General features: G+C 45.7%; 1 protein-coding gene across 9 annotated transcripts in view; it reads right to left on the bottom strand.

Moving 5' to 3' along the window:
• CACNA1C (calcium voltage-gated channel subunit alpha1 C) overlaps positions 1 to 17,913 on the bottom strand; it is a 648,228-nt gene that overhangs the window by 25,106 nt on the left and 605,209 nt on the right. For all 9 annotated transcript variants that reach the window (XM_067536222.1, XM_067536225.1, XM_067536223.1 and 6 more), the window contains 5 exons: positions 13,986 to 14,077; positions 12,341 to 12,506; positions 11,331 to 11,458; positions 8,764 to 8,860; positions 6,794 to 6,896 (listed from right to left, as the gene is read on the bottom strand). In XM_067536222.1, the coding sequence (XP_067392323.1) occupies positions 6,794 to 6,896; positions 8,764 to 8,860; positions 11,331 to 11,458; positions 12,341 to 12,506; positions 13,986 to 14,077 (586 nt within the window). The remainder of the gene's footprint in view (positions 1 to 6,793; positions 6,897 to 8,763; positions 8,861 to 11,330; positions 11,459 to 12,340; positions 12,507 to 13,985; positions 14,078 to 17,913) is intronic.

The following is a 17,913-nucleotide window of genomic DNA, read 5'->3' as shown; positions in this document are numbered from 1 at the left end:
ATGACACTCAGGGTCTTTAAGAACACAGGACTGTTCAGAAAGCTGCAAGCAGAGATGTTCTTTTCCAACTGGTGGATTATCATTGGGGACGCTGACATGATAATAGCGATCCTGGAGGACCCAGTCTACCTCTTGCTCCTGAAGCCATACACCGGCCACCTTGACATCACCAAGAAAAGATTCAGTGGCCAGCTCAGCAGGTGCAGCATGACAGCTGCATGTGTTTTTGGCAGATTGAAGGGCGACTGGCATAGTTTACTCACAAGACAGGAGCTCAATGAAAAAAATCTCCCAATGGTTATAGCTGCCTGCTGTGTCCTGCATAATATCTGTGAGGCAAAAGGGAAAAAGTTGCCGCTGGGATGGATGGCAGAGGTGGAGCGGCTGTCTGCTGAGTTTGAACAGCCAGACACAAGGGCTATTAGAAAAGCTCAACGTGGTGCTATATGGCTCAGGGAAGCTTTGAAAGAACACTTTAACAGCGAGCCACAGTAATGTGCTGTTGTGTACTGCACTACCTGTCCCTGCAGTTTTGGGGCCTGTTGGGATTTGTGTGGGACTTGGGGTACATCTATGAATATAACACTGTCAATGCACCTATTCATTTTGTGGGGTTTGCTGTACATTTATGATTATTATACTGTGCTTGTCACTGGACCTATGAGTTGTGTTCCACTGTACAGTGGCAAGTAAGCGGGTGCTTTCAGAACTGTTAGGCACGCTGCAGCATGTGTTGTGAACTAGTAAAGATGAATTATTTTCCAAGTAATAGAATTTTATTCAGTAACAAAACCAGCGCAAAGAGAAATTGGTGCAATTTAAAAGCAAATACATTAAAAACTTAATAAATTAATGAAACAGAACTTAACAAAGGATATCCATTTTACCTACACGTACAGCAACCGTGGCTTTCACAGGTCAATACATGTGAAGCCGTGGTGTCCTTAATGTCCCACCCCATAGAGTGGTTGGGGTAGGGCTGTGGCCCCTGATGCCACGTGAAATGTTAAGGTGTTGCAATGGAGTTAACAATGGACTGCAAAGGGAGGCGACCCCAGGATTGTTGAACCTGTAGGTCTACAAGAGTCTGCAGCATCTGTGTTTACTGCTGGAGAAGCCTCATTATGTCCAGTACATCTCCCTCTCCTTTTCCTACTGGGACTCCTGGGCCTTTCTCCTGTCCACTCCAGGGTGTCTTCAACATTCATCCTCCAGGTCCTTTGCTCATGGTCTGATGCAGCACAGGCTTGCAGGATCTCTCCGAACATGTAGGCCCGAATCCTCTTCTTTATCTGGCTCAAGCATTCAACATGTGTGTAGGGGGAACCTTTCAGGGCCGCAACAGCAGCAGCTGCAGATTGCTCAGACATGATTGCTCAGAGTTCCAGTATGAAACTGGAGAAAAGACTGTTGAGATTTTCTGGGTTAAGTTTAAAGGCGTGAGCAACAAGGGTGATGTCGTGGTGGGTGTCTGTTGTAGACCACTAGACCAGGAGGATGAGGTAGACGAGGCTTTCTTCAGACAACTAGTGAAAGTTTCCAGATCAGGATCTGGTTTTCATGGGGGGTTTCAATCACCCTGACATCTGCTAGGAAAGCAATACAGCAGAGCACAGACAATCCAGGAAGTTTTTGGAGAGTGTTGTAGACAACTTTCTGGTGCAAGTGCTGGAGGAACCTACTAGGGGCTGTGCTCCTCTTGACCTGCTGCTCACAAATCAGGAAGAATTATAGGGGAAGTAGAAGTGGGTGGTAACCTGGGCATCAGTGACCATGAGATGGTAGAGTTCAGGATCCTGACAAAAGGAAGAAAGGAGAACAGCAGGATACGGACCCTGGACTTCAGAAAAGCAGACTTTGACTCCCTCAGAAAGCTGATGGGCAGGATCCCCTGGGAGACTAATATGAGGGGGAAAGGAGTCCAAGAGAGCTGGCTGTAGTTTAAAGAAACCTTATTGAGGGCACAGGAACAAATCATCCCAATGTGCAAAAAGAATAGCAAATATGGCAGGCGACCACCTTGGTTTAACAAAGAAGTCTTTGGTGAGCTTAAACACAAAAAGGAAGCTGACAAGAAGTGGAAGCTTGGACAGATGAGTAGGGAGGAATATAAAAATATTGCTCAAGCATGCAGGAGTGAAATCAGGAAGGTCAAAGTACAATTGGAGTTGCAGCTAGCAAAGGACATGAAGGGTAACAAGAAGGGTTTCTACAGGTATGTTAGCAACAAGAAGATGATCAGGGAAAGTGTGGGTCCCTTACAGAATGGGGGAGGCAACCTAGTGACAGATGACGTGGAAAAAAAGCTAACGTACTCAATGCTTTTTTTCCCTCTGTCTTCACAGACAAGGTCAGCTCCCAGACTACTGCATTGGGCAGCACAGAATGGGGAGGAGGTGAGCAGCCCTCAGTGCTGAAAGAACAGGTTTAGGGCTATTTAGAAAGGCTGGACATACACAAGTCCATGGGGCCAGATGCAATGCATCCGAGGGTGCTGAGAGAGTTGGCTGATGTGATTGCAGAGCCATTGGCCATTATCTTTGAAAACTCATGGCGACTGGGGGAGGTCCTGGATGATTGGAAAAAGGTAAATATAGTGCCCATCTTCAAAAAAGGGAAGGCGGAGGAACCAGGGAATTACAATTGGTCAGCCTCACCTCAGGCCCCAGAAAAATCATGGAGCAGGTCCTCAAGGAATCCATTTTGAGGCACTTGGAAGAGAGGAATGTGATCAGGAATAGTCAACATGGATTCACCAATGGCAAGTTATGTCTGACCAACCTAACTACCTTCTATGATCAGATGACTGGCTCTGTGGATGTGGGGGAAGCAGTGAACGTGATATACCTTGACTTTAGCAAAGCTTTTGATACAGTCTCCCACAATATTCTTATCAGCAAGTTAAAGAAGTATGGGTTGGATGAATGGATTGTAAAATGGATAGAAAGCTAGCTAGATCATTGGGCTCAATGGGCAGTGATCAACGACTCGATGTCTAGTTGGCAGCCTGTAACAAAGTGGAGTGACCCAGAGATCAGTGCTGGGGCTGATTTTGTTCAAAATCTTCATTAATGATCTGGACGATGGGGTAGATTGCACCCTCAGCAAATTTACAGATGACACTAATCTGGGGGGAGTGGTAGATATGCTGGAGAGTAGGGATAGGATACAGAGTGACCTAGACAAATTGGAGGATTAGGCCAAAAAAAATCTGATGAGATTCAACAAGGACAAGTGCAGAGTCCTGCACTTAGGATGGAAGAATCCCATGCACTGCTACAGACTGGGGACTGATGAGGCAGCAGTTCTGCAGAAAAGGACCTGGGGGTTACAGTGGACAAGAATCTGGATATGAGTCAACAGTGTGCCCTTATTGCCAAGAAGACTAACAGCATATTGGGCTGCATTAGTTAGTAAGAGCATTGCCAGCAGTTAGTGGGAAGTGATTCCCCTCTATTTGGCACTGGTGAGGCCACATTTGGAGTACTGTGTCCAGTTTTGGGCATCCCACTACAGAAAGGATGTGGACAAATTGGAGAGAGTCCAGAGGAGGGCAACAAAAATGATTAGGGGGTTGGAGCTCATGACTTATGAGGAGAGGCTGAGGGAACTAGGCTTGTTTAGTCTGCAGAAGAGAAGAATGAGGGGGGATTTGATAGCAGCCTTTAACTACCTGAAAGGGGGTTCCAGGGAGGATGGAGCTAGGCTGTTCTCAATGGTAGTAGATAGCAGAACAAGGAGCAATGGTCTCAAGTTGAAGTGGGGAAGGTCTAGGTTGGATATTAGGAAAAACTTTTTCACTAGGAGAGTGATGTAACATTGGAATGGGTTACCTAGAGAGGTGGTGGAATCTCCATCGTTAGAGGTTTTTAAGCTGTGGCTTGACAAAGCCCTGACTGGGATGATTCAGTTGGGGTTGGTCCTGCTTTGAGCAGAGGGTTGGACTAGATGACCTCCTGAGGTCCCTTCCAACCCTAATCTTCTATGATTCTAAGCAGATAAAATACACAGCGGTACCACTATCAGTATCGTCACAATGCAAAGTGAAAGTTAAGATTCAGAACTCCCTTCCATTGCTTTCCTAAAGTTTTAAACAAAACATGCTCATTGATACTTCTGTTTCAGAGTGCTTGTGTGACACCACTCACAGTTCCAGCCATGGTGAGCATGGCCTGGCGGGGTGAAGGAAGTGAGGAAGGAATTTCTTGGTTGCATGAAACTATGAGTGTAGGGCGTTGGCACTGAAGACAGGCACCATTTTCCACAGAGGGTGGCGATTTTAGCCAATATCTGCCTCCTGAGGATAACAAAGGCAGAGAGAGCACAGCTGCTGTGGCATCCCAATGCTGCTTGGGCACGTATGCCGCTAGTCTGTGTACTGCAATGGTGCCTGCCCTAAGTTATCGCAGACTGGCATGGAAAAGTGCTGCAGAGGAAGAAATAAGGCTGCCATCTCTAGAAACCTTCAGCAGAGGGTTGCAGAAAACCTCAAGGAAAGTTTCATCCAGACCTCTCAGGAGGATTCAAGGGACATCCCTGTGTCCATAAACTGCTCCGTATACTACCCCAACCTCCCTACCTAACGCTACCGGGGAATGAAAAGCAGGTAACAATGCTACCTCTCTTTGTTGTACCGATACCTCTTCTAGTACGAGTACATTAATGAAAAGTTGACAGCTATGTCTTGTTAGATTGGGGGCCATCAGTACTTCATTTCAATGGGAAATACAATTACACACTTACCTGAGGTTCTGTCCCCTGCATTGGGCTTGCCTGTGCTTGACTCCTGGGATTGATTGGACTACGGTGGAGATGCAAACAGGTCCTTGTTCATGGCATAGCTGGACCCTGGTCACATGTCCCCCTTCCTTGTCCTCCACCTCCTCCTTGCTCTTCATGCCAGTGGCTGGTCGCTTAGGCTCCTCAGAGGTACCCACAGTGTTCTGTGGGGTGGTGGTGGGGTCTCCCGCAAGTATGGCATGCAACTCTTTGTAAAGCCGCAGGTCTGCAGCTCAGCACCAGATTGACTGTTTGTATCCCATGCCTTCTGATATGCCTGATGCAGTTCCTTCGCTTTCATGCGGGACTCCTGCTGAACCCTGCACATCCCTTCTTCTGCATCCCCTGTGCAATTTGCTCATAGATGTCCACATTTCTACAGTTGGTCCATAGCTGTGCTTGTTGCACAGCCTCTTCTCCCCATAGGCCCAGGAGATCCAATATCTCCTGTCTACTCCAAGCTGGAGCACCTCTGGAGCCTGTAGCTGGCATGGTCAGCTGGACAGTTGCACACAACAGTGGAGAGATGCTAGGTGTGCTTGCCAAGCTGGGCAATCAAGGAAAGACATTAAAAAAATTCACAAGGGCTTTAAAGCGGGAGGGGGGCTTCTGGTCTGCACGACACCTGGGCAGTGGCATTCACTTTTGTGACCTGAGTGGTTAGTGTCAGGCACTGTGGGTTAGCTGCTGGAGGATTGTTCGAGTCAACATAAGTAATGCAGGATCTACACTCACCTTGTGTTGAGCTCAGTATATCGACCCTGGCTCAACGCTGTTCAGGGAAATGGTGTTACTGCAACACTGTAAGGGGGGCGCTTATATTGGTGGGAGACAAATTTAAGAGTAGACACATGCACAACTAGGTCGATGCAAGCGGCTTACATTGGCCTAACTTTGTAGTGTAGACAAGGCCTAAGGAAGGAAAAATTTTAGGCTAGATATCATGAGAAACACTTTTTCCCAGGAGATCATTAACACATGGATCTGTTTGCAGAATGAAACAATGCAAAGAGGGAAGCACAAGAGAGTTTGAGGCTACAACAGCTGTGAAGGTCAAATCCTGTTTCTGGCTCTATATGATCTAAAACAGGAGATGGATTAGGGGACCCTAAGGTTGGTTTTTACCTGAGAAATACCATTGTTTGTAGCCAAGATCCTTGTTTCAGTCAAGCTATGCCTAGCACAGGATCCAAGGGCTTAAAGCCACCTTTGTAGCTGATCCCCTGATCTTGAGGGTAGGCAGGGGATGACTCCGCCCCCAGTGTAATTTAGAACAGAGTAGGTCAGAATTCTATTGGCCCAGGATTGCAAGGCACTGCACCCATGTCCTCTATTACCTCCGACAGCTTGGGAGGCCAGTACTAGGTGGTGTTTAAATGGCCAGGCCAGCACCATGCCAGGTTTGGATTCCTCTACACAAGGGATCTCCTCAGTTGTCCTTTATGGCAGCTCTCCTTCTCCACTGCAGTGTAAAGGGGACAGAGTGGGGGCTGAGAATTTAGCTCTCTGTACTGGACAGTGGTCATTCTTTGGCAGCATCTTTTCTCCATCTTAGAGGGATCAGTGATTTCAGGCTGCTACCCTAGAGCCTATTTGCTGCCCTCTGAAGGTTCAGATTTACAGCTTTGGCACGTATCCCCTCTTTTCCTGACTGTTATCTGAGCATTCACTAGGGCTGAAGCTTTTAGTTGCAAGATCCTCTAAGAGGGAATTCAAGGAGTATTACTAATAATCAAAAAGGATACTACAAAGGTACCGGTTGCCTGGATGACGCTCAGTTAGAAACATTGTACGTTCCTCTGGGGTGTTTTCCTTTCTACACATTTACATTTGCTTCCTGTGCCACACACTCAAAGGGAAAAGCTAGAATCATTTTATGCATGTGAGCTCTGTATGTCATTTTCAGACCCAGTACATTTCAGCATAGATGTCATTCATCTACACTCACAGTCACACACCTGATAAAAACACATGCGTCATACTCATTCTTAAAGGTGCAGCCTGAGCGTGTTACCTTCAGTTTTGATCCTCAGTGCTGTTCTGACCAAGGCAAAGAGGGTGGCATTAAACATGACAGTCCCATCACTATTCAGTGGCATATTCATAGAGACTAGGCGCTATGGAGTAGGGGGAAGAAACAAAACAGTCATGCAGTCAGCACACGCTGCTAAGAGAAATGTTTTTTTCTTATACCCTCACATCACTCTCCAGACATACCAACCCTCCCACCAATGCAGGCACAGTCTATGTGCTTGGTTACACGGATAGAAAAGGACCTTTATATCATCATAACAGTAGAATGTGTTTGTCCAGAGGCATATACCACAGTACTTCAATGTGGATAACCCTTTCTAGGCCGGGACATAATTCATCTCTCCACTTTCTGCAGGAGCAAGTGGGCATTTACCCAAAATGCATCTGCACAGACTGGCATTTATTACAGTAAAAACAACATTTTACATTGACATGGCATCTTTCATTCCTAATGATTGTGAAGTGCTTTGCAATCTATATAGGAATCAATTTGCCCACCACTGAAATATAGCTACCTCTGGTGCAGAGCTGTTTAACAGATCACAGAAACTCTACACTGCCATTTAGGACATGAAGTTAATATCATATCCTATTGCAAATGCAGGGAGAATTTTAGTGAGGCAGACTACAGCTAAATTAGAACGTGGATGATACACTGGAATTAACAGCCTTTCCCTGGTGCCAGGTGATCTATAATGACACAAGATCCTCAATTTTACATTTTGTTCTAAAGATGGCACTTTCACTAACACTTTGGCCGCAACACCTCTGCGCTGGGCCTGGTTCAGTGCTGACTTGGAGGGAAGAACATCAGCTGCTGACTACCCAGCTCCACTTTCTGCAGTTCCTGGGTTTCAGTGATCCAACCAGACCCTGCTTAGCATGCAAGATCTGGCAAAATAACAGGCTGAAGTGGCCTGGTTGCAGCCACAAAAAGTAATGTATTTCTGTGTATGGGCCTAAAGACTTGTTACATTCTAAGATTGATAATAACCAGCTACAAGAGGAACATGTAAACTTTGTAAATCTCTAGAGAAGGTTAATGTATAACTACAAATCCCTCCATAAAGAGAAAGGAAACACAAAGGCTAGAAACAGCCTCTTCACAGGGGAAAAATCCTTTCTAATGGCTGGAAGCTTTTAACCAAGGAACTTAGGAGGAAATTTTCATAGAAAGACTCTCTCCTCCCTACCCCTCTTCTTCTTTTGTTTCAATATGTAGGTAACACTGCTGTTTAGTCTATAGAAATTATTTAAGGAATAACTCATCCCAGGTCCATTGTTAAGTGCAAGGAAAAATCTAAAACTTATTTCCCCTCCTCTGTAATTTCTGTCTACCCTTCAGAGACCGTATCTATCTTATCTGTCTGTCTGTACCGCATGCATACATCATTGATATTTGAGGGCTACAGTTATCCAAGAGTCTTATTAATCACATAGTGGCTTGATATGGCTAATGGATTCCCACCAGAGTACTGAAATATATTCACATCACTGAATGCAACTAGAAACTGGCTGCTGTCTCTCAACAGAAAAACTCTGGGCCAGGTTACTCCCATCTGAAACAGATGGTGGATAGGATTATAGGACTACTGGATTTGGAGTAAACACATAATATTCCTGTCTTCCCCATTAGGGGGCAGCAGACCTCATCAGATGGGTCGTTATAGCCTACGTGACTCTCCAGATCTATGTCTATGGCAGCTACCACTATGTATAACTGATAATTCCTGTGCCAGGGAGTCTGGTCTGCAAACTCTAGCAAAGAGTATATAATGTAGGCTAACAAGCCTGACTAGAAGCTAATACAGCAGCAAGCAGGGTTTACCAGAGACTTCCCCGGAACCAAAGCTCTAGATTGTCAGTAAATGGTGCTGTAATTTGTTACATCTGTGCTTCCTCTGAGATGTTCTTCCCTCCTCCAACCTCACCCCAACTGCACTATCTTACTTTGCAAGCCACTCGATGAGGACAGAGCTTCCCAAAGCCCAGTGGAGGCTGAATCCGCCGGAGCAGCGTCACCACGTCCAGGTGTTTGATCCGTCCCCTGGGGAAGAATATACAGTATCAATGATATAAGGGCCTGTCAATCCATCTGGAGAAGGCCTGAGAGCAGATACTGTTAGAAACATATATGAGGTCTCCATCCCAAGTTTGCCAGAACCACTCCATGTTAACGTGACATAGGAGGTGGCTTTATATAGTGCCTCTCATACTAAATGAATCTCTTGAGGCTTGCACAGCCCTGAGTTAGCTCCTACTAGTTTGACTGTGTAGAAAAACACAACAATCATTATACACTTAGGCCAATATTTTCAAAATAGGCCATGAATTTGAGTGTCTCTGTTTTTGGGTGCCCAACCTGACACTGTGGGCACCCAAAATATTGAATCATCCAAAATCAGTGACCACTTCTGAAAACATTAGCCTTAGCAAATAGCTTTACAGACAGGACTGGCCTTGTGACCTGTGCAGCTGCATAAGGTTTCTCTTTTGCTGGTGCTCTGTCTCAGATACAAGCCTGATCCACCATCCCTCAATTTTTGTTTGTGCTCCTATCTGTCTCTGGGGCCACAGGGCAATGCAAAGAATTCAGTCCCTTAACGCATCCATAAAACCCATTTTGAAAGCTGCAATTTGGCTTTCCAAACGTTGTGAATCGGTCACCAAAAGAGAAAAACTCAAACAGGGAAGGGATGGGAGTTGCCACACCCAGAGTTGGACTCTCAGGCAGGCAGGCGTTGATGTGGACACGCGGAGAGGATTGAGAAAAAGAGACCATTCACAGGTGGAAAGGAACTAGCTGGATTCTTACAGGTGATATTTGTCATATGGCTCCAGCAACCATATACCTAACCCTGCTTACAAACACCAAGGGGTTTTTCTACATACGAGAATTAATCTGGAATAAAGAAGGATGTGAATTTCAAATAGATTAACTATTTCCAACTCCATGTGTGGATGCTCTTATTCTGGAATAAAAGTGCCTTATTCTGAATTATTTTAAAACAAGTGAATTAAGCTAATTTGGACTAAGATATACTTATTCAGGAATAAGAGCGTCCACACGTGGAGTTAGTCAGGAATAGCTTCTCAGCAATGGCTATTCTGGAATAACTCCCATGTTGACATGCCTTGGATACTACAGCCTGCTTTATTAGCAAATGGAATCTTTATTCCAGCACTAAGGATATCCCTTATCTTTATAGAAAATTGCTCTGGATGGCCACAAGAGAAGGGACCTGTTTAAATGTCACCTCCAACAAAGTGACACGCCCTTGAACACTGCACAGCCAGAATTAGCTATGAAACTAAGGGGTCTTGAACCCATGATCTCTTGGTCCACAGTCAAGTAATTTACATCCATGTTAAGGCCTCTACACTGCCAGAATGGTGTAAAGGGGTCTGAGTGTAAATGAGCATCAGGCCCAAGAGTGTTTCAGATGGAGCCATATTGATGCCTATGGGTCAAATTCTCCTGTCAGTTACACTTGTGCAAACTTACTAATTTTTGTGGAGTTGCAGGGTGGAACAGAGAGGAGAATTTGGCCCTCCACATGCAGTGCAGACATACAGGGATGCAGGCTGCTGCTGGCCCAGCCACATAATGGCTGGCACGTGGATGACACATGGAAACACGAAGAATGAACACTGCAGCTGTGTTGTGAACTAAATATGGGATGTAGAGCAGAAGGCATAAAAATAATAGGGCCCAGGCCTTATGGCTACCCCAGGGTATGTCTTCCCTGATGGCGGCAAATTCGCTGCCACCAGATAGATCTATCCAGATCGATTGAGTGGTCAGTGAAAACCTGCTCAATTGATCCAGAAGTCAACACAATAAAACCACCCCCTTAAGTGGCATAGTACTGCATTGATGGGAATACATTTCCCATCGGCACACCACAGTGAAGACGCCACGTAGAAGACGAATTATGAAGTCAATGGGAATTACGCAAGCTACTCTGCGTAGCTTGCATAACTCCCGTCGACTGCTGCTGAATTTCCAGGTAAGTGTAGACCTGGCCCAGGAAGGGTCAGACAGGACTCGGTACCACAAGCATGTGTGAGTCAGTGTACCAACCTCCTCAACAAGCCTCCTTCTGAATGCATTTCCGTCAGTGGCCTCTTCATTTATCTGATAAATGGTCTATATTTTTCCTAGCTGCACTCAATTTAAAATTAAGTGCAGCCAGGCAAAAATGCAGACCACTTTCTAGATAGACTGGCTCATGTATCTTGGAACAGGCTACCTCTGTATCTGATTCAGACGTGGAGAGATGGGAGAGGTTTCAGCTTCTGCTTCACTTTTAGAGTTTTCACAGAGATTTACATGCTCTGTATTCTTGCAAGGTTTGTTTACTGCTCAGAGAACATGTCACTTCCTTGCACTGGGTCTGCTTCTGAGATAATAGAGAGCATGCACCAGAAATTGGGAGCCTAAATACCTTTGAGAATCTGAGGCACTGTAACCATTTCCCCAAACCACTTTCTAAAGTTCAGGACCAGTCACTTACTTGGCTTCAGGGTCATACTCCGCCCAGATCCTTTTAAACTCGTCCAGGTGGTGTGGTCCCAGAATTGACCAATCCCGTGTCAAGTAGTCAAAGTTATCCATAATAACAGCTACGAAAAGATTGATGATCTGCAGACAAGGACAGAGGTAATGTGAAGGAGGAGGCATGTAACACCAGACTTTACTAGGCTTCCAGTTTGCGTCCAAGTACAAGGTCTGGATTTTGACTTACACAGTTCAGTGCGGTTTGACTGGCTCTCTTCTCATGGGTGACAACATGTCAGCTGAGATAAGCAGAGGCTCTTGATTTAAATGGGAAGGTGCTGGAGGCAGGATGTTCTCAGCAAGGGCCCCACAAATCTTGCCCCCCCCCACAGCTGATTGATGAAGCCCAAGTTAGTTGAGCTATTGAACATGCTGCAAGGCCTACCTATTTATACAGGCTTTTTCCTGGGAGGGGCCTGGGTTTTCTTTTCCTTGGTGGCAGAGGGGCACAGCTGGAGTCATTTACTGGCATTGAGCCAAATGGTTTTAAAATACTGTAGACATTCTAGGAGAGTGTTCTGAGCTCTAATGGCCAACTGCAGTGTACATATCCTAGGAGAGCTGCACTGCCAGTACTGAAGAGATGCAGCAAGTGGGATATGGCTTTCTCACACTCATAGCTGGCAATGGATAAAAACCGGAGGGAAGGTGGGAAGTGGGGGTGAGGCACTGATAGCCTCACTACAGACCTCAGGACACTAAACTGCTCCTCTGGTGGGGGGCATTCTTGTTTACGTTGTGACTGGATGTTGAGCTTGCTCTAGAGAGAGGCTACTGAGATGGACTGTGGGGATCAAGCGTCATGGTCACTGTGAGGCTTTTGGCCATTGTCTCCTGTGGACAATGAGTATCAGATTTTCCCTCTCTGAGATCGCTTTTCTGCTACACAGTGTCAGTGCCCAGGGAAGTCAGGGGTTAACGGACAGTCACAGACCGATGCCATTTGTGCTGCCAATGCTGACTCACCAAGAAGGCACAGAGCATGTAGAAGCTGATGAAATAAAAGATGGCAAAGCTGCTCCCACAGGGATGGTCACCTTCAGTAGAGTTGGTTGGCTCTGACTCAGGATCGCACTTCTTGTCTGGCAGACACGCCAGCATGATCTCCTGCCAGGCTTCACCAGTGGCACACCTGGGCGGAAAGGGACACTTGAGAATGGGGAAGTGAAGTCAACAGTGACCACTTCAAAAGGGAAGCAGCAGTCAGCACAAGAACCTTCTCCTGCTCCCATTGAAGTCCACGGGAGTTTTGCCACTGAATTCAGTGGGAGCCGGATAGGGCCCTACATAAGAAGGGTGATGGAATAGGCTTAACACGGCCTGGCATGTTCCAGGCCTCCCAGCTTTGTTGCTATTGTTATGTTGTTATCCACTACTGCAGCACCTGCTTTTGTATACCCTGGATACGGGGTTGCCATGTTCTGGCCAGATGCTGAGGAGACCTGTGAGGTGCTGGAAGGAGAATGTACAGGGCTGGAAGGAGATTAGGATTTTGCTTCTCTTATTTTGCATTCCCGCATCCGTTTTTTCCCTGAGCTGCCCATTTCCCCCGTCCTCACTCCCTGTAAACCTGCAGGCAATGTGAGAGTGCTGTGTCCCTGCAAACTCTTTCCTTCAGTAGGCCAGTCCTCAGCACTCTCTGCTCTGCCTGACACACATAGCCAGAGCTGGGTGCCAGACACCAGTTAGGAGAGGGGTGATGTGTTAAACTGAGCAAGGATCAGTGCCCTGACTGGGGTTTGGCATCCCACTCTGAGTACGTATGTCACAAGTGAGTGAGGGAGAGGGACAGATGGCCAAAGCAGCAATAAATAATCTGAAAAGGTAACAGAGGTTCTGGGGGTGAGTCTTGGCAGGCCTATGCATGCTGTATACTGGCTGTATGCTACCAAACCCTTCATGGGAGAAAGATTTGGGGGTCATGTTGGATGAAATATCATATAACCACAGGCACAACAAACAAAAGAAAGATATATACATAGAGACAGCATATTTCAGGATATCAACTGATGATGGACAATGGGGTTAAGAAGGAATTTCCCCCTGTGGCAAAGTATTTTCCGTTGTGGGAGTTTTAGGTTTTCCTCTGAAAAGAGACAGATTGCATGGCCCATTGGTGTGTTCCAGGAAGGCAATTTTTATGTTCCTGTAAATTCAAGGGAACCACTTGAACACTGTGTTAAAGGCTCCTCTTCCTGCGGCAGTAGGTCAGAGAGCCAAATGGTTTCGTTGGATTTAAAAGAATGGAAGGTTTTGTGATTGATACCAACATTTGTGGCTCAGCTGGGGTAATCAGACTTGATGCTTCAGTGTGTAACTGGTCACCTCAAAAGGAAAGAGTTCCCCTCCCCCACACGTAGCACACTGAACAATGGATATATGAATTTGTGAGATGGGAGCGTTGCCTTCCTCTGCAGCATCAAGTATTGGCCATTGCTGGCAGCAGGATATCAGGTCTCATCCGGAATAGCAAAGCTTAGGTTCTGGATTTGGGACACGATATTTCTAATTATCTCATGATCAAGATAGGGTAAAAATGGAGAAGACTTGTCCAGATGCCACAAAGTTCACCCTCACAGACACACCCAATCCCAAGCTCTGGGACACCCACCTGAAGAGAAGCAGCACTGCTTGAGGGAACGTCTGAAAGTTGTTGTTGCGGTTGATTTCCGTGGTATCATTCAGTGCAATTTTACCAAACACCTAGTAGAAAGCAGAGGTCTTGTCAATTTAGTCTTGTAACTTCAAAACACTCTTGTCAGCTATAGTTCCGTGTTTCTCAGTGATTTTGAGCAGCTGATATCAAGCTAAGCCTGCCCTCTTCCTACAAGAGGTTTCCTGCTGGTTTCTAATATTTGCTATTGCTCCTCCTGTTTGTGCTATATCACTGGAAAAACACCCACACAGAAATAAGAAGCACAGTCTAATATACAATTAACATAATTAATCATTCATTATTTTATGTACTATGAAAATGTGGCATGGGGATCTCATTTCAGTGTGCGCTCACACTGGAGGTTTTCAATGGAAAGAAAAATAATGAGAGGACAGGTTGCAATTTTTCTTTCATTCACTGGCTTCCCAGGGGCCCTATCTACACTAGGAGGAAAATCATTGTAACAGACCATTGTTTGGAATGCTGTGAGCTCCAAGTGTCTGTAAAATGCCTTGCATCTGCACACAACAGCTGTGTCCTTGTACAGTGTAGTGCCTCACATTTGGAAATTACCCCAAAGCCTCTGATCCTAACACTAGGAGACAGGTGTAGCCATGAATGCCATGTCTGCCAGCAGTCCAAAATGGTTTTGTCCCAAACCAGCACTGCTGCATGGACACTGGAACAGGGGCAAGAACCAAAAACCATGGGCTGAATCCTGCAGTTCTTACTTGGGCAAAACTCCTACTGAAGTCAATGAGAAGTATGATTAGAGATAAAGCAAGGACATACAAGGACTTGGTTCTATGGCCCTGATGAAAAGTGAAGGCAATGGGAGTCTTTCCATGGATTTCAATGAACTCTGGGTCAGGCACTGTATGAATAATACTTGCAGCGCTAGTGAATCCTGGAATAGCTAACCAGAAGCGAATAAGGCAGTGAACAGGGGGGAAGAAAGTAAAACTGAGCTCAAGCTCAAGGGCGAGGGCAGGAGAAATAGCAAAAGCAGGACATTTGAAAGAGGGTATGGCAGGATGAGGAAGAGGAGAAATCAGAAGACAAGAATGGTGGAGGGGAGGGGTGGAAGAGAGGGCAAAGCATGCAGTGTGACAGTTACTGAGAGAGAAGACCTATCAGAAGCCTTGAAATATCATTTAAAGCAGAGGTTCTTCAGTTCTGATCTGCGGAGTGCAGCTGCTCTGTGGAGTTACTGCCATCCAAGTGGCAAAGCTTTCATCACCGAGACAAGATGAGATCCTGCCATGCTAGTACATTTTAATGGCTTCTTTGGATGCCTGCCAGAACTCTCTTGTATGTATGTGTTTGGGCTGCTATACAGACAGGGAAACCTATTAACAAGTCTCTTTCTTTGTGTGTTTTTGTTTGATTGGGGCTTTTTGGGTGTAAAATTCAACTTAATCAAATCTGCTGACAACACTCAAGTCAGGGGGGAAATAAACGCACAGAGGCAAACTGCAGAGTGACCTGTAGAGATTCATGTCAGGGCTGTAGGCAATGCAGACAAATACAGTACTGGTAAGTACAAAGCCCTACACGAAATAAACGGCACAACTATAAAAGGGGGAAAGGGAACTAAGCAGCCAGCCTCATTGTACCAAACTGACTTCATTTCCATCTTGTTTCCCTAACACATTACTGTCCTAATGGTATTCTTAGGAATTCAGTTGTGCTAGTTCCTGCAGGGAAGGTGTGGGAGCAGGTTGAGGACATTGTCCACCAGAGAACGGCTGTCTTAAGGATACAGTAGTGGTCTGTGATACAAGCACGGAAAGGTTTAAGAGCCACTGATCAAGAACTTGGAAAAAACCAGTGGACTACATTCATCCCTGGTGCATCCCCATTCGCTTCAAGGGAGTTAGATCAGGGATGAATCTGGGCACTAAGCAGCCCACTAATCAAAGGCTATCCTCCTCTGCGAATATACCTGTACTTAAATCTTTACATTTATCAGAGCTGAGGGAAATTCTGCAATTTTGCTTTGCTAGAGATTGCGCAAACATTTTCTTCAGTGGCAGTCTATGTGGATTCATCCACCCCTATCCTTAATGCTGCTCTGAGTTACACAGGGGAGCAGATTGGCCTTGGGTCAGTCCTAGGATTGGAGCAGACTGGCATTAGGTCTCCAGGATTGGAGGAAGGTAAAGGTGGCTTAAAGCTACTTTTGCTCCACACCAACTCCAGTTTTGCATCAAACACAGTTCAGTCAGATCACAGTATCCAACCCACAGTCCTCAGCAAATCTTGGATGAGCAGGGTCTGAGTTTTGAGTTTGTAATGACGCCCAAAGGCAGGGGGGATTTCATATGGTTTCAGGCTTCCTTGCAAACATCTTCTACAGCGTTCGTATTTATAGCCCCCACAGCCAAGAACTAAGCAAGCCTTGCCTGGCCAGAAAGATCTCTTAGAACTTCATCTGCACAGGGCTGTTTATTTCCCATCTGACATCATCATGATGCTGATTTCATGCTGTAACCTCATAACCAGAATGGGCAGCAGGAACAGAGCAACTCTGGAGGAACAAAGAGCCTCTTTTCATGCAAATATCCTCGGTAATTAAAGAATAAATAGAAGGAGAGAAGTACAGGGAGGATTATAGGGAAACTGTTTCCCCTTGGAAGGGCCATCATTAAATAGAGTGCTCTTCAAGAACCCTTTGGGCTTCTCCTGGTTCAGATCCCCCCCGTCTCTGGTGAGTAGTGACAGCCCCAGCTGCACTGAGGAGGCGCTGGGACTAACTGCTGCGGGAGGACAGCTTAAATACTCAGAGGCAGCTTGAGTTGAGGCAGCCCATATTTTTCCTTTCAGGAAACAGTACACGAGGGAGTTTCCCCTGTTGGAACAGTCTGATTGACCTTTTAACTACCCAGCTTTAACTCATACAAGGCACTGGTAGTGTTACTATAGGCTTGCTATTTTACTCAGCTGTGAACTGAAGCATGAGGGAAGAACTGCAAGTAGCGGAAGATGCAGGAGGAGGTTCCTCCCCCTCTTGTCCTCTTCAGACTGTGCCTCTTGGGTTATCGTCACACTGGTGGCTTCATCCATCAGCATCAATTTGTATTTTTCCACTTGGGAATGTTAGGTAGAGAGGCTTGAATATTCTAACACTTCATGTCAGGGAGGTAGTGAAGATGAACTCTTTTATGTGGGAAATTATGATGTCATTGTAAAAGTATTGTCATACTTATGTCATTGTCATCTCGGCTTTCAAGTGAGCTGCTCAACAGGGAGATACTGAAGTCTTTCCTCAAGAACTCTGCTTCAGCAGGTTCAAGACAGCCCACAAACTGGGGGCATAAGTGCAAACCAACTACCTGTAATTAAGTTATTACTTTTGGCACAGTATAGGACAACAAACATTATAACAGGTCTGAAGAAGCTAAGTGATGAGGAAAGATCAAAGGACTTGGGCTTCTCACTGGAAAAGCAGAGATTAGGAGGTGACCTGCCGGAGGTCTTTGGAACTTAGAAAGGGATCAACAGAACTGATAGACATCTGGTTTCCCCACTGCTGAGATGGTTCGGGGGATTTAATCTAAAATTAGGATTAAGTAGGAAAATCAGGCGTAACTATTTCTCACAACAGATAATAGAATTATTGGATAATGCATCGAGATATTACAGCGACAGGCTCATCTGAGATACTATAGGCAAACAGGCACAAAGAGGCCATCATCAAATGCTAGTAGCAGTAGCTAGGTAATGTTAGTCCAATATTCCCAAATTGTTCCCTGTACTGTATAGGGAATACTGTGAAGATGTTAGCTAGTTAGATTATTAAAGGCAAAACTGGAAAGTTTTAAAAGGTGACCACTCTAATTGGAGAGCTAGATACAGTTACTGGGAAGGCAATAAAGCCAGT

Source organism: Emydura macquarii, unplaced genomic scaffold (genome assembly GCF_026122565.2).
Source record: "Emydura macquarii macquarii isolate MOO-44397 ecotype Brisbane River unplaced genomic scaffold, CSIRO-AGI_Emac_v2 contig_3530, whole genome shotgun sequence".
NCBI lineage: Eukaryota > Metazoa > Chordata > Testudines > Chelidae > Emydura > Emydura macquarii.
Note: the sequence above shows the minus strand (reverse complement) of the source record. Positions and strands in the feature narration are given on the sequence as shown.